The sequence below is a fragment of the Chrysemys picta genome, chromosome 11 (assembly GCF_011386835.1).
Source record: "Chrysemys picta bellii isolate R12L10 chromosome 11, ASM1138683v2, whole genome shotgun sequence".
NCBI lineage: Eukaryota > Metazoa > Chordata > Testudines > Emydidae > Chrysemys > Chrysemys picta.
The window spans coordinates 21,276,363-21,297,138 of NC_088801.1; the positions used below are offsets into that span (position 1 = coordinate 21,276,363).

General features: G+C 36.8%; 1 protein-coding gene across 1 annotated transcript in view; it reads right to left on the reverse strand.

The window, feature by feature from the left end:
* Positions 1–20,776, reverse strand: part of LRP1B (LDL receptor related protein 1B) — a 1,261,104-nt gene that overhangs the window by 356,984 nt on the left and 883,344 nt on the right. The window contains exons 37-42 of the mRNA XM_065561615.1: positions 13,602–13,736; positions 12,896–13,025; positions 5,568–5,694; positions 5,266–5,417; positions 4,854–4,978; positions 1,306–1,677 (exon numbers count right to left, since the gene is read on the reverse strand). Coding sequence (XP_065417687.1) covers positions 1,306–1,677; positions 4,854–4,978; positions 5,266–5,417; positions 5,568–5,694; positions 12,896–13,025; positions 13,602–13,736 — 1,041 coding nt within the window. The remainder of the gene's footprint in view (positions 1–1,305; positions 1,678–4,853; positions 4,979–5,265; positions 5,418–5,567; positions 5,695–12,895; positions 13,026–13,601; positions 13,737–20,776) is intronic.

A 20,776-nucleotide genomic window follows, 5' to 3' on the forward strand; every position in this document is an offset into this window, starting at 1 on the left:
CTGCACTTGGTATCCTGGATGGTCCTGGAGTAGCAGGCTGTAGGCACCAAGAGGCCAAATGAACTTGTAGCCTCAAGTGCCCCTCCATTCTTGTTCTGGGAGTGAAGGCATGGCAAAATGTGTACTGAGTTACCAAATGGATTGTGCCCAGACACAGATACAGGATACAGGCATTGGTCTTTGGTATGATCACTGGGCAGGAGGCACACATCTTGGAGCCCTTACAGAGCTCTGTGCCCAACATGGCACCAATGAGAAGGTGAAGGAGCCTGATACAAAGGCAGGCTACATACACTAAAGTTATCCTCTACTCCTCCACACTTACTAACTACAAGAAAATAATCATACACTAGACTAAGAGAAGAACTTAGATTGTAAACTGTTTGGGACGGGGACTGTCTTTTTGTTCTGTGTTTGTACAGTGCCTAGCACAATGGGGTCTTGGTCCATGACTAGGAATCCTTGTATAGTAATACAAATAAATACATAAATAATACATAAATAAATAATTTAACCTGACACAAGGATGAATCCCATTTTCTCTCCATGACAGCAGCAAAGCAAATGAGGTGGTTGGGGGGTGTACACCCTTATACAGAATAGGGTAATGATGTCACCCTTACAGAAGATGCATATCCCACCCGTTTCCCCAACAAACAGCTCAACCCGAGGAACACCACATCCACAAATGGAAATGCACAGAAACCCAGAAGACTAGTCTTTACAATATGTCCTATTTTAATTTGATATATTACATCATCCTGTTTTCACAAACTATGAAATCTGCATGTTCACTCACAATTTCTTTGAAAAGTTGAGTCCTTTCTTTTGCCTGATATTTGGCTAATATTAAAAGTTCATAGGCACATTATTAAGTGTAACTTTGAAACATAATAGATTTGTTGATGAGTGTATACAGGTTCTTATGCAGTGAACTAGGAATATTAAATGGCAGAGATAAACTCTATTGAAATGTAAATTGTGAACGACAATAAACAATTTCATAACTCTCCAACTGCACTGTAAATACCTAACTGCTCTTTAGGTTTGTACACCCTGTATATCACATAAATAACACAGAGTAGGTGACTTTGAAGCTGTAATACCACAAGATAATTGAGTCTGCAATATGTAGATAGATGATCTTATTACTTATTATATTTGTGTTATATATGTTACAGTATAGTATGCTTTCATTAGTTGTACCCAACCAAGCGTAACCAAGTAAAACCAAGTGTAATCAAATCCCTATTTAATAAGGGTTACTGATACAAATAAAGGAATTAAAAGTAAATGTTTACTTACTTTCAATTATCACTTTTCTGCCGGCCCAGTTGTCTTTAATAAGTTGTATATTTCCAAAATGTGCATCACTAAAGAAGATACGGTTAGTACCCGTTCCTTTCAGGTTGTAGTCAAAAGCCAATGCTATCACATTTTTGAAGTAGTCTGGATTTTCATATGGCCTTACTGGTGAATTTAAATTGGTCTCATCTGAAAGATGTATACTTTTTAATATCGTCCTTCCTGAATACAGCAAGTAACCTTCATGTCTCAGACAAGTGACCCCATCCTCTCCAAGATAGCCATGTGCACAAGCACACGTTCTCTGTGCATTTCCTCGATACAGACAAAGTTGCTGACATCCACCATTGTTCTTGGCACAAACATTAGTACCTGTAAGGAAAAATTAGTCTGGCTTTTGTAATTGTCACAGTTGGTTGACTTAAATCAGAATAAGCTTTTATTAAGCATACACAGGATTCTTTGATGTAACCATTTGTGTTATATTTGTTAATGCAACAGAGCACTATGAAAGTAAAAAAGAACCATTATTGTTTAGGTCTCAAAATTCTGACCACTGCCTTAAACTAATTTTAAAAAAAGGATTTATGAGCATGGATAATTAATGTTGTTTTCAAATGTAACAGTACATATTTTACAAATATAGAATATGTAATAACTCAATCTTAAGGAATTGAAAATCTGTGAATTTTACTAACTTTTTCAACAGTTTTTAAGAGATGGTTTTAAAAAAAATGGTACTTGCAAAAAAAAATCAACTTTCGATTTCCTTAGGTTACAATAATTTATTTCACAAATTTGTATTTATCTTCTACCAAAATTTAAATATATATCAACATATGGAAAGACTCATTACCAATATTTTATTGAGCCATTTCTCAATGTTTAGATGTATAGCTATTTGCTAACATTTTATTTTCAATTCCTTTGATTGCTGACTTAAAAAAAATTCCCCCTACCAAATGTACACAATTAAGGAATTATTGTCAAAATAATAATTTCTGTGTGATTTTATGACATCAAAGATTACAAAACTGTCAGAAATTGCAGATAAAGTATTTTTGTCTGTCTTTTCAGTACTTTGTATGTAGTCTGTTTCACTAGCTTCCATAGTTTACTTTGTGCATTTGACCGCATTTTTGGTATAGTCAATTTGACTCACACTATAGTTACTTTTCCATTTGTGAGAGTTTTCCACACAACAGTGGAGAAAAAAACTTTTTTAAAAAAGTTGTTTTGTGGTTGTAAAACCACAAAATTTGTCAGGTAACTCAGGGCACATTTATTTTAAACATATGTATTGATTTATGTATTTATTTATATAATTGCTATATTTTAAGCTGGGTATCCTTCTCAGTGAAAACAATGGCTCTTTTATGAGTATAAACACTGTCACCATTTCTTTTTGCTAAGATAAAGTTAGAAAAAAATTGAAAGTTATTACACATATCCTTGCCCCTAAGGAGATAACTATAGTAAAATAAAATGAAAACATTGTGGAGAGTTATTTGTACACCATTTTTATCAGATTTTTTGTTTTTCTTTTGTCATGGAAGATGTTTTTCTCAAACTTCTATATATTCCTATATTCCTCTCTCTATATCTATACACATTGAAATGGTATTTAAAATCAATGAAATATAGAAGAAATAATGTTTACTTTATTTCTTCTATATTTCATTGATTTTAAATACCATTATAATGTTATTCAGTAAGGCCATGATCCTGAAACCATGCAGAATTTCACTGATGCTGGGACAGAAGTTTGCTTGCAGATCATAGTGCAGGATTTGTACTTCGGAAAGGGTAAAACAGAAGTTTGGGGGAAAGAAATGAGGATTAATCACTTGTCACATGTTTTTTTATTAGTGCTAGACAGGTCATGAAGCAAGCTAATTGCATTTTAAAACTTCATTTAACTATTTTAGCTAAATAATAATAATAACTTAAGAGAAAAAAAATCCAAAAATATTTTTCCCATTTTTCCCCCTTTACCTTCGTGGCTCACTGACAGCCCCTCCAGAAGACATTTAACATGTGTAGCCTAGTAAAAATCATTCAACTATAATAAAACATGTTTTTTCAAACTAACAATCAAAAGATTTTTTATCATTTTATTTTTTTTCCAATAACTGTCTCACCCATCACTAGTACAATCAAGTCTTTAAAGATCTAGTTAAAAATCATTAAAAAAAAAGACTATTTTTCAACCAATTTTTCTATATTCCTGGCTCTATTATACACAAAGCCTTTCCAAGAAAGCAGAACATTAACTCTTTCTAAGCCCACTTAAAAAAAAACAGTTAAAGATGAGTGAGGGATTTTTTTTTTTTAGTCCACAAAATATTATCTCTTTAATCTTCTGAAATCACATGTACAGAGCCCTAACAATGGCAACACCCAGCAAATTGTCCAAAAGAGAGCTTTCTATTCTACATCACTAAAACATCTTTTTAAAAATAATGAAAATACACTATGTTAGAAAACTAGAAAAGTCAGTGGTATTTATTGTAAGCATTATGTCTATCATATGTATGAAAAAACAAACCCACAAAAAACAAAAACAAAACACCACATCCTCTAAAAGGCATAACAGATTCCATGATGTGTAATATTTTAATTACAGCACTTTGTGGATGCCAGGAACACCAGAGACATGGTCTTATCAGAGTACAAGGCAAACCTTATTAATTTAAACTTGATATGTACTTGGGTGTGCGTGCACAATTTAGACTGGATTCACTGTTTTTTTGGTGGTAACTCTGAGTTTGAAGGAAACAAATATAATCTCTGCTAGAATTCTGGTCAGCTTTGCTCACCAACAGCTTGATCCAAAGTCCACTGAAATCAATGTTAACCTATCCACCGCCTTAAGTTGCTACGGATGATCAGGAAGCTTTGAGCTTTGGCTGTCTAATTAAATCAGTTAGCATGGTATTGATCCATTACTGATTGATTCTTAATGCCTCCTGGCAATTGGAAGGCAGGCTGCCAGGTTTCCCCGAACAAGCTGATATTAGGCTCACTCTGAGGAAGTTCTCACTTGATGGTGATCTCACAATTTTGGTACTAATTCCAACCTTTTCTTTTTCAGGGAAGGTGATTGAGAAGGTTGTGGCAAAGCAACTATGGTCTAGAGTAAAACATGAAATTTGGAATTCTGAGTTTCCCTTGATCCCTTTCAGTCGTACCTTAGGCTTGCACAGGGTACTGGATAATTTTTAATCATTGACTTGTGATGGACAAGTGCCAGGTATCCATGTTGATTATTTTACATCAGCTTAAGGCCCATGTCCTGCTCAGACACATGGTTCTGGTTTTTGTTTTGTTTTACTATTGAAAGAGTGATGGGGGGATTTTGTTTCATATATTTTCTTTAGGAACACTGTTAGAAAATTATAATTTAAAAAAGGAACAATGTGGAGAATTTAAAAAAAAACTTTCATAAAACAAGGATGATTTTGCTTTTCATATTATCCAAAATTAATACACAAAAAGGGTAACATATGATATTAAAGTCATTATTAATATAATTAGCAAGAGCAAACCTTTTTCTCGTTGTCTGTTAAAAACTTTCACTTCCTTCAGGTTTATTCCTAGGCCGGTCCTCATGGTCACAGCATCTGTGGCATCATTCTTATGACCTCTTCTGATCGAGCCATTAGCATGTGCTCTGCCAAAAAAAGTTGAAGATGGCTGATCAACAACCCTCATATAATTAAAATCAAACAAGTAATTAAAATGCGACAGACAGCTGGCCTACCAGAAGCTGAAGAAATCAACTCTTTTCTGTGACATTGATATGCTTTGAATACCAAAAGTACCTTTTCTGTGGAAATTGCATAGCTTTGTGAGATCCTTTCTGTGACCTTGCTATGGAATGGCTAATCCTACAAGGGTGAAGTATCTGGCACTGAAATAACATTTTGAGACTCAAATACTTATGGAAAAATAAATTACCTGTCAGACCAGTAGATGTAAGCTCCAAAGACTGCTACTGAAAACATATCCACATTGCTCCCTGACAGCACAATCTCCCGGTTCCCTCCATTCTCAAGGTCGATTCTTTCTATCTTGTCTGTACGAGCATCACACCAGTATAATTTATTTTCCTAAAGATCAATTTCAAAGTAAACTTCAACAATCTATTTTTGTCTGAGAATTGTATTATGAACATAACAGAATGCTAAAGTGGAAGACCAACTTGTAATGCAATATATTTAATGCACATTTAATATGTAGTAGAAGATACAGGAACACACCTCATAGTCAATGGAGATTCCATTAGGCCAGGCAATCCCCAAGCTCACAAGCACAACCTTCTCAGACCCATCTAACTGTGCCTTGCCAATGCAGGGAGTCTGTCCCCATTCTGTCCAGAACAAATACCTAAAATATTGCAGAAATTCACAATAAATAGATGAACATGTGCAGACCTGCATATATTTGGCAACAAAATATAAGTGCAGTTCATATCAAATCAATGTTTACAAATATAAAACTCCAAAGGATTCTGATATTGAACTGGCATAAATAACACATTGCTGTCCTTTTAAAGATGAAACATGCTTTTCAGAGACTAATCATCTTATTCAACTTGCTTGATCAATTCCTTGATATCTCAGCCTTTGTTTTAATATCTCTACTTTTTAGCAAATGCTTAGGTAGGCAAAAATGTACAATGTAGTAATCAATACGAAAGCTCAAGCAGTTTCATGGGTTGCTACTAGGTTTCTGATCAATCAAAACATTTGGGACACTGGTTAATAGAAACTGCTAGGCCCTATTAACAATTCTTCAAGTTAAAGTCAGAAAGGCAAACCTTTTCTCATCTCTATGAGAAGAATAAACCTTGGTCAACTTTGATATCCCCTATTTGCTAAGGTAATTAAGGGCCTGATCAAAAGGGCCCTGAAGTCAAGAGGAGTTTTTACACTGATCTCAATATGCTTTGGATCAGGGCCTAATACCACTACTGTAGTTTGTATGAAGTAAGTGATATTTGCCTATTATATATTGCATTTCTGTAGCTTATTTGTAAAACTGCAGTGCTCTTCCCTTTATGTTTTGATTTGAGATACAAAGATACAGGTGGTGAGGTTTTTTTAGACAAGGTAGGTGATTTATCTTTTATTGGACCAATTTCTGCTTTTTTAAACTTGTTATAAAAATATTTTGATGTAGTTCCATATGTTGACAAAACATGAGCATATCAGAGACACATTAGAATATACCTTAACAAATCCAGTATTCTATTAACAAATTTAGCAGAAAATTGCATTATCGCAGTGTTAAGGTCATTTTGGTCAATTCCTGAACAGCACAAAAACCAACATAAAAAAGTCTGAAGCTAAGGTTCTTTCACAAACAGAATATACTTTCTGTTTCATATATATTAATAAATACACTCACATATGTGTACAAAAAAAAAAAAAGAAATAAAAAGCCACATAACAACATAGCTCTGACCATAATAAAACAAATTCAGCTTTTTGGAACATGATGTTTGCATATACTTACAACATATTTAAGTAATTTTTGAAGAGCTTTACATTTTTAACAATTATATTCTTACAACATTTCATCTATGTTCTGTAAACAAACACACACACACGATATTAAAATGTAATGGATGCATCTGAGTATAAAGACCAGTTTCTTAATTGATGTACATAGCATAGCTCTATTGACTATGGAGCTATGTCAATTGACACTAGGTGCCTCATTAAATCACAGACCTATAATTATTATCCAACAGAACAGTGAAACTGCAAGAAAAAAAATAGAATTCCCTTAAAATACAAATATAGAATATTTATTTATTACGGGGAGCACCTTTAATAAATTAGACACCTTCAGTCTAAAAATATGGAATATTCCCTGAAAATAAGAGACTCATATTCAAAAGACAGGCAGAAGGTTGGTGGAAGAGGAACAACACAGAAGCAGAGTGACCAAGGTACTAATTCACCATATCCTGACAAAATGAGATTACATTCAATAATTAACTACTCATAACTAGACCACTGGGCATGCTGGGAAGGGGGGATGCTTAGATCAAAGCTCTGCCTACAGCCTGTTCTGATCAGAATGAGGGAATGTAGCAAGTCTACAGAGCCTGCTTCCTTCCGTGAGATGAGTGCTGTGGTACAGAACACCAGCTCAAAGGAAGAGAGGGAACATATGACACCCCTACTACTCCACTGCACCTTTAATTACGAACATAGTTAACACATTGGGCACAGTTTAAATGAAGTTGAGGAAAGATTTTTTTGAATTAATATTGTGAAATATGAAAGTTTAAATTTTCACACATAGAATAGAATAGAATAGAATAGAATAGAATAGAATAGAATATTTTAATGTTCAGACCATTAGTTTCTACCAACTAGTGAGGATTTCAAACTCTTCCTGGCTTCCTCTAGCAAGAAATGAGCAGGATCTTTCTTTTAATAAGAGATTTCTTACATCTAGTCCACTAATACTTTCTACAGAGACAGCATCCTCAAAACAAATAGCTATCAATAACTCAGAACATGCCAAAATGGAGTTTAATAATAGATTCCTCTGTTCTATATATAAAGTGGACAGTGTTGTTGAAAATGTAGCTCTACACTAAATGCAACATTATATACTTATTAAATGCACTCCTGAACTCACGAAGAGTGCACATACACTCTTTGACCAAATGAAAGCTTGTAAAGGCAATCTACTCCCCAGTTGACTCAGGTTTGTCCTGGGCAGATTGTACCTACAAGTGAGAAAGACCAGGGTGTCCTATCTGGCTATCACTTTGGCAACACTTGTATATCTTGGCATGCTAATGAGGTATTAATGAATTTAATATAAATTAGTTAAATGCATCTACAAGAGTGTGAGAATATGGATGCTGGATTGACTTTGGGGGAGCATTAAAATAGGGTTGCAGGGAATGATGCCAGAAGCAACAACTGTAGGGAAGAAGGAGTATGGGTGCTGTAAGGGGCTAGACAAAGAGGAGGTCCATTTTAACTGGCACTATGGTTAAAAGTATCATATATTAGTTTCTTTGTAGTAAAATATCTTTCCTGTCCATAGTAAACGGCATTCATCTTTAAACTTCATGTCATAAGTGAAAGACGTCATGACAAATATGAAAACTAATATTTTATTATTCAAATATTAAATATAATACATATCTTATTCTATAGAATTTAACAACTACATCAGGTAACTTCTAAGTTTCTAAGATATTAAGCTAAAGAGGGACCCAAAGAAACATAACCTGTCAAAATTTCCAAAAATGAGTGATTAAAAACTCACCTTAACTACATTTTCAATGCACCTTTAACTATGGAATAGCAATCAGCATCTCCAAGATTAACTATACTTGTATTCACATGTTTAATCAGCATTATTTTCTTGACATAGAAGTTACATTGAATGCTGACTTCAGAAAAACAGTTCTTCATTCTTTAGTTCAACTAAACACTTGTTAGTCTTCCTCTTAGAGCGCTAACTGCTTGTCTGAGACAACTCCAGTTACACACAAAAACCATATCTAGTAAGGTAAAAATTCATTTGCGACTCCTAACCAGAAGTTTGTAGGGAAAGAAGCCCTGAAATACACTATCAAAACACTAGCAGAATGACACAGAATAGATGTTGCTAACTGATGTAGAAAAATGTATAGGACCTTCCCAGAAGGGTGTCAATGTATGTATCTTGTGGATCTCTGAAGATGGCACTTCCCTATATAGAGAGGAAACAACAGGATGAAAAGAGACGATGTTAAGCTTAATCTACTTGAAGTTAATATGAAATATCTGAGGTTAATTTGAATGGGACAGAGGAATCAGTCTTCAGTATTTCTGAAATTTTTCAGTGTGAATTAGGTAAGTACATAAAGTTAAAATACCTAAACTAATCAGGAACGTTCTCCTTGGCTTCATCCAAGAAAATCAAAATTAGTCAAATCCATATCATCTTGCAGGCATAAGTGAGGTGAGGCAGACAAGTTGCCGTATAGGTCTAAGGTACCTTTCTGAACTTACTCAGTATGGTTTATATTACTATCTAGAAACATTATCAGAAGGGGATGAACAATGCATGGTTTATATTTTGCTATGACTGGCAGAATTAATAAATAGAGCTGTTTGGGAATTTGAAGATAATTTGTTTTTTGACCGAAAACACCAGTTCATCAAACTTGAAAGGGGCTGTTTTGATTAAAATTTTCAGGAATGTTTCCCAGAGATCCATGATGGTATTTCTGCTCAAAACCAGAGAAAGAGAGAGAGCTCCCCAGTGATACCTACCTGTATTCACATAGGATGCAGAAGACCGGGGAGATGCCTGATTGACAGCAGGGATTTGAACACAGTTCTCTCATATCACAGGTGAGTTCCCTAACAAATGGGTTATAGTCTGTGATCACTCCTGTTGGAGCTGTTGCACTTTGTATAACTAATTAATTGGGCCACAGAGAGAGAGGGAGAGTGACTGGCTTGATAGGCCAATGGTTAGGAGACAACTCAGATGCAGGAGATGCAAGTCCCTATACTCACTCAGGGAAAACAGAGGCTCGAACCTGGTTCTCCCCTCCCTCCTACATCCCATGAGTGCCATAACCACTGAATTATTGGCTATTCTGTGATTTTGCTCACACTGTTTTTTTGTGAAAAAAATATTGGAAGATCTCTGGTTCTCCCTAATGCAGAATGAGAAATTTTTCAACATCTCTAAAATTTTCAAGGGTTAAGAAAACAATTTCCCTCTCAACTTTACTTATAAGGGTTTAACAATAGTCATTTTCATTTCCCTTTTGCAGCTGTCAACTTTGGTTTCATTGACATAGAGCTGGGGTATAAGCAGCTATTAAAGGTTTATCTAGAAAGAAGGCAAGAGGGGGAGGAGTGAGGAAAGGAGGCCTACATCTCACATAATAAAGAATTTATTACCACCATCCACCTATCCAAAAGATGTCTTTGCCCCAGAGACTTCATTCTTTCCTGAAGAAATCACAGAGGTGCAGTCTGGGGCTGGGTAGAGGTTTACAACTTCAGAATTTATCTCAAGTGACATTTTTGAGGCTTAGAATAAAAGACAGAGATCCAGCCAAATTGGGATATACTGTCTTGCCACAAGAGGAACACTTACTAATTAATGTACCTTCATATTCTCCACTTCCTCAATCATTTTGAACACACTCTGAAACCTAGAAAGCTTAACAAGACTGCAGAAACTAAAGAATCTTTCCACTACTGAATTTGTTCATAAATCATTTCATACACAGTACACTGTTCTCTTTTTTTTTCTACTGTCTTGTACTTCAACTGGAATTACTGAACAAAATCCTCCAGACAGTAATTCACCTGCCATTTGTTGTACTAGCTACTTTTGCGTTGCACCAAATCATAGTATTTTAAGATTAGAGGAGAGAAAGAGAAGGCACAGTAATCCAGTACAAATATTTTCCCCCCTACCATAGCAAACAAGAAAATTCTCATTTTTAGCACTGCCATTTCTCTTTTACCTCCTTATATGGCTATTTAGGGTTTATTCCTTTAGTAATTTAAAACAGGAGACAGTCAGGAACTGGTCTGTGAAAAATGTTTGCATTGAAACACAAAACACACACGCCTGCTTCCAGGTTTAAGTGAAAGAAAAAGCTCCTTAACATTCATTCCCACTCAAGGCCTCTGGATCCACCCTCCCCCATAAGCAGGTTTCAGATTTTAGATGTCTCTGCGGAATGAAGATTGGGGCTACAATCCCTCTCTCCTCCCCAAATACTTGGGAGTAGCTGACTGTTTCTTTTCCTACATTCTAAGCTCTTTTAGGTGGGGGATTTATTTATAGAGCTCACTACTGCAACCTGCTGGCACTCCCCAGGTAAAATAAATCTGCACAATACTTCCTGTGAGTTTTCCCTAGTCAGGCGTAAGTAATTGTACTTGAGGAATATATAAATAATGGTGGTCACATCTTCATTAAAACATTTACCCTGAAGTTGGAGCTTGTTTAAATACACAAGCCCCTTTGGGCAAGAGTACTTTATCTGACTCTACTGTGCTTCATTCGGGGCTTTTTGAGGTGCTTTGTCTCAGAGAAGCGCAGCTGTCCTGACAATTTGTAGACAGAGATGTGGTCACTCACATAGCTGGGTTCCGATCCCTTAGTTGTTCTGAAGACAAAAAACAAGGCCGTGAACTGTCAGCAGAAGTAGACAGGCCATCAGTGGAGTTATCTGAACACAGGAGTTATGTCATGTTGAGGAGGCAGACTTTGAGATTCTGCACTAGCTGAAACCTATGGTTGCTTCCACCTTCAACCCAAGATATAATGAATTATAATAATCCAAGCTGAAGAATACATATATCACTATTGTTAGATCCTTATCCTGGATGAAAAGAAAACAGTTTCAGAAGTCCTTTTCCATCACTGATGCTAACTGAATGTTGAGGCTTAGTGGTAAGTTGGAAGAACCACTCTAGGCTTCACACCACTTTGAAGAACTCCCCTGACTGAATGTAAAAGCTGATTTCCTGTAGGTATTTGATCTCCTTATGATGGGAGTTGGTTGAATCTGTGGAAAATGAGATATATAGACGTATATATGACTTTCTAAGGGACTTTTGTGTTTTCCGGGAGGTTGGCAAGTTCAATTTTCTGAAAGAGACATTGATAATGCATTAGCAGTAGACACAGTTGTTCTCCACTTGTCTTTGCCTGTCAGGAAGGGCCCAGGTTCTGTTTATATGTGGTCACTCAACTATGTCTCTGGGCTTCCCCATGTATAATGAAGCCAAATTCTATCATACAGTTAATGCAATCTGGTGTGATTTAGAATATTTTGTCTCGGGAAGTCCTTTTCATAGTTGATATTTTCTTCAAAGTAGGATGAGAATTCTTTGTAGTGATCAATGTTTATGTCTGCTGTTTCACTTACACAATCCAGAACACCTGTGCTGGCAACAGCTGTGCAGCTGTGATGGTAAGGGGATCTGTTATTACATCAGCATAGTCCACAGCACTTTGCAATTGGTGCATGGATCTGAAGAATGTTTTGTGCCACCACCATTCTATTCTTGTACCTAAGCACTTCATCAGATATAGTTTATCCATGAACAATGGAGATCTTCTTGTTTGGTGCGGAAAAGATGTTAGATTGGGGCCAACACATTGATAGTTATGCCCATCAAAGAATTACACCATTTTAATCGTTCATCACCACATTGGGCTTATTATAGTTGGGTAGTTTGTATTCTGACAATGTGCTGAAAACTTAAAGAGGATTCAAAAAAATTAAGCACACTTCTGATCTCTTGCTAGCCTTCAGGTAAAAGACAGTCTAAGAGTAGGGAAACTGTTCTGCAAATAGGGAAGTAGACTGTAATATTTAGTTTAAACAGAGATATCATAGTAAGTATCTCAGTATATGAGAACATCCAATTTTTATAAAAACTGTTTTTTACAGTACAATATTTGTCTGGTTTTATTGAAGACTCTAGCGGTAAACAGATGTCAGAATGAATGCCCAATTTACTAATTGTAGAGTTTTAATATTAGCATGCATTTTTTTACAAAGATATAGAAATATTTAAGTTACCCTTTTTCTGGGTGCACTGCTATGGATCTTGGCTGGTCCAGACCCTGGGATATAATTACGTATCGGAATGAGCCATTGAGTCTAGCAACTTCAATTAAGTTGAAGCCATGATCTGTCCAATATATATTACCTAGGAGAAATACCAAGAAATTACTAAGAAAATAAACTACTTCTTTAAAAGACCAGCTGCTGTTTAATCTCAGCTGCATAAAACATAGTAGCAGAGAATAATGTTCTGTATTTGTTTTAATATGTTTTTAGGTTTTATTACTCTCTCATTAAACATAGTTATTATGAACATACACTGAAGTGAAATTTGTAATTTTTAATCCTACTTTCAAACATTTCTATCTTAAGGTCCAAACCAAATCTGTATGTATCAAAACAAAGTTGAAACTCCACACCTAAGAAACAGGGGGCATTTTAATTTTCCAACTGTCTTCAAGCATAAGAGAATGTCTAAAACCATTTTTTCCACCTTATGGAATTCTTGGGAGATTTTTGCTAAATTCACAGTGAGTGATCGTCAATATGAAAAAAACATATCCAGAGGCTCTAAATATAGGAGAGAGTGAAGCAGAAAGAAAAAAAATGCACCTCTGTGGCTAGAAGTACAGAAGTCTACTATTATCAAGTAGGGGGTTTTTTAGCATAAAAAAGGTCTATCAAAAAGGTATTTAAGAAATAATAAAGGCATTGGTGATACCCGCTATCCAATCCACTGCTATGCCTTCAACCCTTCCCAAGCCATTTGAAATTATGTCTTCTTTCCAGGTCTGGTCTCGTCTAGCTCTGCTAATTTTGTTGAAACCCATGTCAGTCCAGTAAATTGTGTCATTTCCTGGGGGAAAAAATACAGACAGAAAAAATATAATTAGTAAAAGCTATCACCTTGACTGGGGAATAATTCAATGAAAAATGTTCTGCTCAAAATGAACCTCACATTTTTGCTCAATCATCCACATGAGGAACTACATTGTTTCTTCACAATTTTAACATTATTATATTAATACCTACCCCAGGATTAAGATAATATTTAAACACCATCCCCATCTCTAACTACTTATTTTCCCCATCTTCTCCATTTAAAAAATAAATGTACAATGGGCTAGATCTTCCAGTAATGAAAATCAGAGTAGATCCAATGATCTTAAGAACAAGGACTGTCTTATACTACTGTATATTTACAACTAATATCACAACAGGGCCATGACCCTGATTTGGGCCATTGCTTTTACTGCCACAATACTTGTAATAAAAATAATATACTAACAGTATGCTTTCCAATGCGATACCTTCATATTTGTACTAATGTTATTTCTTTAATGCCAGTACTGCTTTTTAAAAATAATTATTTCAACAACATTTGGGGCTCTTAAATATTATGGGGCAAATATTGGGAACTTCCTACATCTACCCCCCTTTCCTTGGCAATCATGCAGATAAAATGTTTGGAATCATCACGTATATCTAATAAAGATGTGAAAAAAACTCATGTAATGATACAAAGGAAGTTTAGAAATTTGACAACTTGTGACTCATCTTCTAAGTTAACACTGTAAACATATTGCAATTCCATTTGAATAGATGGCTAAATTCTGTCTTCAAAGTGGTCAAGTAGAGTCTTGGACTTATGGAGTAATTTATTTTCTCTCGGAAATGACTAGTTGATAAAGATCCAGGATATTCTTTCCCTGTTTATTTTTATTTTCATTGTGCACATATCTCCTGTTATTTTCATGAACTAATAGACATGAAACAACAAAAGCAACAGCAAAACTTACATACATGTGGACCAATTTCAGAATGCTAACAAAGTACAACTCTGTGCTCAAAAACTGAAGCCAAATTGTTCATCTTTCTGCAGTTTCTCACAGACACCGCTGTCAAATTCTCTCTAAACCCACCCCAAACACATAAACGTCCTACGTCAGAAGGACATGCATTTGGCCTGTAACTCCAAAAATAAAATATGGCCAAAATTTAAAAAAACAAAAAATCAAATATGGCCTTGAGTAACTGGTTCAAATTGAGAAAGTAGGTAGAACTAGACTCTCTAAAGTTTGTGCAAATTCATTTGGAATTGTATAGTTTACAAAGAGAGCCATTTCAAGCTGTTCTATTTACAAGGAAATCCTGCTTTTGAGAGGCAGTGTATGATGGTGTGTGAATTACTTACAAAAGTGTATTGGGTAGATGAGACAACATGAAAATGTTGTATCTACTATTGTTACAAATAACTCTTAAGATCATAACTCAGAAGGATTACAGAGAAAATGTTTGTTTACTTGGTGCAACTAACAGCACTTTCTGAAAAGTCATTATCACTGTTTTGCTAATGGTGCATCCTGTTCCCCAGACCATGAAATAGCAGAGCTGAAACTGTATAAACAGCAAACAGCTGGTACCCGGGTACACAGTCAGAAAGGGTGTTAGGGTGAGAAGTGGGGCAGAACATGTTTGGACTGGCTTTCAGAGATAGCAAAAAAACACTCGCATGAATATAGATGGGGCAAAAAAAATAGTAACTTTTTTAAAAGAAAAAAGGAGAGGCATACTATTTAAAGTGTGCACATCAGATAATTGATCTTTTTAAATAAGCCATTTAATAAACAAATGTTGACAGTGTTCTTTAAAACACCCAGATTAACCAAGGATGTTATGCTTATTTTCCAAAATAGAAAATGTGTAAGTAGTTTAGTGATCTAAATCTATGAGGTAATTTAAAAAAACCCATATTAATATATGTGATAAAATACCTGGAAAGAATATTCATAAGAACATAAGAAAGGCCGGACTGGGTCAGACCAAAGGTCCATCTAGCCCAGTATCCTGTCTACCGACAGTGGCCAATGCCAGGTGCCCCAGAGGGAGTGAACCTAACAGGCAATGATCAAGTGATCTCTCTCCTGCCATCCATCTCCACCCTCTGACAGACAGAGGCTAGGTACACCATTCCTTACCCGTCCTGGCTAATAGCCATTAATGGACTTAACCACCATGAATTTATCCAGTTCTCTTTTAAACGCTGTTATAGTCCTAGCCTTCACAACCTCCTCAGGTAAGGAGTTCCACAAGTTGATTGTGCGCTGCGTGAAGAAGAACTTCCTTGTATTTGTTTTAAACCTGCTGCCTATTAATTTCATTTGATGACCCCTAGTTCTTGTATTATGGGAATAAGTAAATAACTTTTCCTTATCCACTTTCTCCACATCACTCATGATTTTATATACCTCTATCATATCCCCCCTTAGTCTCCTCTTTTCCAAGCTGAAGAGTCCTAGCCTCTTTAATCTCTCCTCATATAGGACCTGTTCCAAACCCTTATCATTTTAGTTGCCCTTTTCTGAACCTTTTCTAGTGCCAGTATATCTTTTTTGAGATGAGGAGACCACATCTGTACGCAGTATTCGAGATGAGGGCGTACAATCGATTTATATAAGGGCAATAATATATTCTCAGTCTTATTCTCTATCCCCTTTTTAATGATTCCTAACATCCTGTTTGTTTTTTTGACCGCCTCTGCACCCTGCGTGGACATTTTCAGAGAACTATCCATGATGACTCCAAGATCTTTTTCCTGACTTGTTGTAGCTAAATTAGCCCCCATCATATTGTATGTATAGTTGGGGTTATTTTTTCCAATGTGCATTACTTTACATTTATCCACATTAAATTTCATTTGCCATTTTGTTGCCCAATCACTTAGTTTTGTGAGATCTTTTTGAAGTTCTTCACAGTCTGCTTTGGACTTAACTATCTTTAGCAGTTTAGTATCATCTGCAAACTTTGCCACCTCACTGTTTACCCCTTTCTCCAGATCATTTATGAATACGTTGAATAGGATTGATTCCTAGTATTAAAAGCATGACTTTTTCAAACTATAGTAATTAATAAATATTTGCATTTAAAATGGAAGTATATAGTACTTTATATAAGAAAATACATACATTATGCTGACACACTAACTGGGCCAAAAGAGCAGCGTATGAAAGCCCATGAGACTCAGTTTTAGAAATAAGCTTCCAATTTAAAACAAAATGAAATAAATAAATAAATAAAAATAAAATAAAATATAAACTCTCGCTACTCTGAGCTGATGAGGGCTGAGAACATAAAAATATATTTTAAAAGGGCAGGGCACAATGATACTCTTTCACACATCAAAGTTTCTGGTTATAGAAAGGGATTTCAGAAATGTAGGTTAAGATTTGTTTGCCCTGCCATTTGCAGCAACTGGCATAACATATGTGGCTGTTTTAATGGTTGGTCATAGGTAGCTGGAAAGCAGCGGAGAAGTAAGGATGGCATGGTATGGTATTGCTACCCTTACTTCTGCGCTGCTGCCTGCAGAGCTGGGCTCTAGGTCAGCAGCTGCCACTCTTCGGCCACCCAGCTCTTAAGGCTGCAGCACAGAAGTAAGGATGCCATGATATGGTATTGCCCTCACTTCTGCACTGCTGCTGGCAGAGTGCCACCTTTAGAGCTGGATACCTGGCAAACAGCTGCCACTCTGAAGGCATCACAGAAATAAGGGTGGCAATACTGTGCCCCCCTTTGGGTCAGGACACCCAATTTGAGAAACACCGGTCCCGTCCCTCCCCCCATGTAGTGTAGGGTAAAAGCACACAAAAGACCAGATTTCATGGGGGGAGACCAGATTTCACGGTCCGTGATGTATTTTTCATGGCCATGAATTTGGTAGGGTCCTAGTCATATGGTATGAGGGTTATATTACAAAGCGTAATATATTTGAGCTTACCATGGAGAGATGCCAATCTCTTTCATTGAGGCAATACTTCCCAATTTTGACCCCACACCTTTGCCAAAGAAAACCAAATCTGTCTGAAATTCAGATTATAGGTCAGGTAGAATTTTATTTTGTACTAAAAAGCTGGAAAAAATTCAGACAAGACAGTGTGTGAGCGGGGAACTAAAACATGAGGTACTCACTTTTGGAAAATGTTCATAACCTTTTTTGGGAAAACACTATTCAAAAATCATTCATGCTGAACTGGAATTTCACAGGAACATAGGAACTGCTGTAATGGATCAACCCAGTGGTCTATCTAGTCCAGCATGCTTTCTCTAGTAGTGGCCTGTACCAGATGCTCCATATGCTTCAGCAAGAATATTGTCATGACTTGATCCAGCCACGCTCCCTAGACAGAACCCAGTCTGGTGTGATTGGATCTAACTGCTGAATCCCACATACCTCTAACTCTCCTGAGTCAGGGTAGGCACTCCAAAGCTGACACATCGATAAGCACATTTTATTCAAAGCGTTTATGGCAATAAGGAAAGGGAATTTTGAAATTTATCTTTCCCTTTCTATAGTAATGATAAATCTAAGGTTTCATCTGTCTGTTTTCATCAGTGGCCTTGCAGGATGCCTGCTCCACACCCACAGAATGCCTGACCCTGATGAGGAGGAGAAGAAAGAAGAGGGACTAGAGAGGACATGTTCAGCAAGATCCTGCAAGCCAGTGCTGCATCACACCTAGAACAAAGGGCCAACATGGCAGACAGCCTGGAGAAGGAAAGAGCGAACAGGAAAAAGTCCCAGGAGTCCCAGTAGGAAAAGGAGACAGAAATGCACCAGGACATAATAAATCTTCTCAGGAAAGAAACCCAAATGCTGCAGATCCTGGTTGACCTATAGTTGTAAAAATCCCAGAGTCCCTTCAGTATTACATGATAGCAGCTCTCTACACCCTCCACCATGCCACATGTGCCCCCCACCATTCCACACCTGAGGACAACAAAAAAACCAGTTTCACTTACCCTAACCGGTGAGAACCATGGTTGACATATGTATAAGCCACACAAAACTATACTTGTACACTCAAATGGATAGAAGAATTTGTTTGCTGCCTTTCCAATTGTAAAGTTTTATTCCATTAATTTATGTTAAAAGTTTCTACTGCATTGTTTAATCCTGATCTGATGGTGTCAAAGACTGTGAATGGCTATCCAACTACAGAGGCAGTTTCTCCTCCCTTGGTGTTCACACCTCAACTGCTAGCAGAGGACCTCACCCTCCCTGACTGAACTAACCTCATTATCTCCATACTGCTTCTTGCCTGCATATTTATATCTGCCTCTGGAAATTTCCATTACATGCGTCTGACAAAGTGGGCATTCACCCACGAAAGCTTATGCTCCAATACATCTGTTAGTCTTAAAGGTGCCACAGGACCCTCTGTTGCATTGGCTATGGCTTTTTTGTATGCTGCTTTTGCCACTCAATAAATTTCTGGTTTTGGAGAATAAAATTATCTTTATAGTTCACAACTCATACTGCAGAATACACAGCAGTACTCAAATCTGACAGTATTTATAAATGTACGGCAAGCACAAAATAACTCATTGGTTCAGGAAAAAACACTTATAAAAGTACAGGCAGCACTACACAATTCCTAGCAGCACGCAAAGCTCCAGGCACAAAGAACAGTCCAGTCCAGAACACCACTATGGCTTTCCATTACAGAGCTCTTTTAAATCCTCCCTTAACCACATAGCATCACACTAAGTTCTTTGCTGACTTGGAACAGTTCAAGACAACAGCTGCTAAACTTCCGCCCTCCAGCCTGGCAGGTGTTCTTCTCTCTTTGCTTCACAGATATTATGCAGGATGCAACAGACAGCTATAATCAGTGGGATATTTTTCGCACTTAGCTCTAATATAGTGTGTAAACACTGCTAGTGTCCCTTCAATTTGCCAAAAGCACATTCAACACCTGCTGAACTGTAAATGAATCTTTCCTTTGTGCTGTTAAGGTGGCTGGCAAATGGCTTCATGAGCCAGGGGAACAAGCAGTAGCCTAGGTGGCATAGAATCACTATTGGCATTTCAGTATCATCGATGATAATCTACTGTTCAAGATAGACTGTCCCTGCTTGTAGCTTTCTGAACAGTCCTGTGTTCTTAAAGAATGTCATGAACCTGCCCTGATCAGCCCATAGTGATACCAGGGAAGCATCTCTGGTGATCTACCAACATAAGCATAACCATAGAAAAATAGCCCTTTCTGTTGGCAAGATGGGCTCATACCAAAATAGGGATGTGTGCCATTTATCATCCCACCACACTTTGGGAACCCCATTGCTTCAAATCCATCCACTATGTCCTACTACACATTACCAAAAATCACAGTCCTGCATAGCAGGAGATGATTAACAGCCCTAGATGCATGCATGACAACAGCCCCAACTGTACATTTTCCAACTCCACATCTAGACCTGCTCACAGTAGGGAGGATCCTCCATGGCCTCCAGAACCTCAGGAGACTACAAAGGGATACCTTCTCCAAGAGATAAGCCTACATTTGTCAATGATCAAAAAATTACTGCATCTTACATATTTTCTTTACATTGTTTAGTTATTTGGGGTTGGATGCATTAACCACAAATTCATACTATCTGCTGTCAATTTTATTAAAAGCAATGATAATTCATGGAGAAATTTTACTTGCCAATGAATTTGTCCAGAAAAAATAACACACTTCTTTTCCCACTAAAAATACCATATTTGCTTGATTTTCGCTCTTGGATCTCAGCTGCCTATGAGAAATGCTATAAATCTCCCTAGCTCTCAAAGTTCTTTGTCCCATTGAGGCACTTGCAAACAAGTTTCATTCTGAGAGCAACTACCAGTGCCTCAGTGCCATGTAGACATTCTATTTAATCTCCTTTATGGGCTACAAGAGGTCAGACTGGAAAATAAAAAATGTGGTGGTACTCTCTGAAGCTTTGCCAAGCACAGAGTGTCTAAGTGTTTCAGGACTACCCTTTGCTCAAACGTGCTGGTGTACTGGGTCTCTTGCTCGGTCTCTTCTTTTCCTGGGTAGCTTTGAAACTGCTCCTCCTGAACACCTGAAG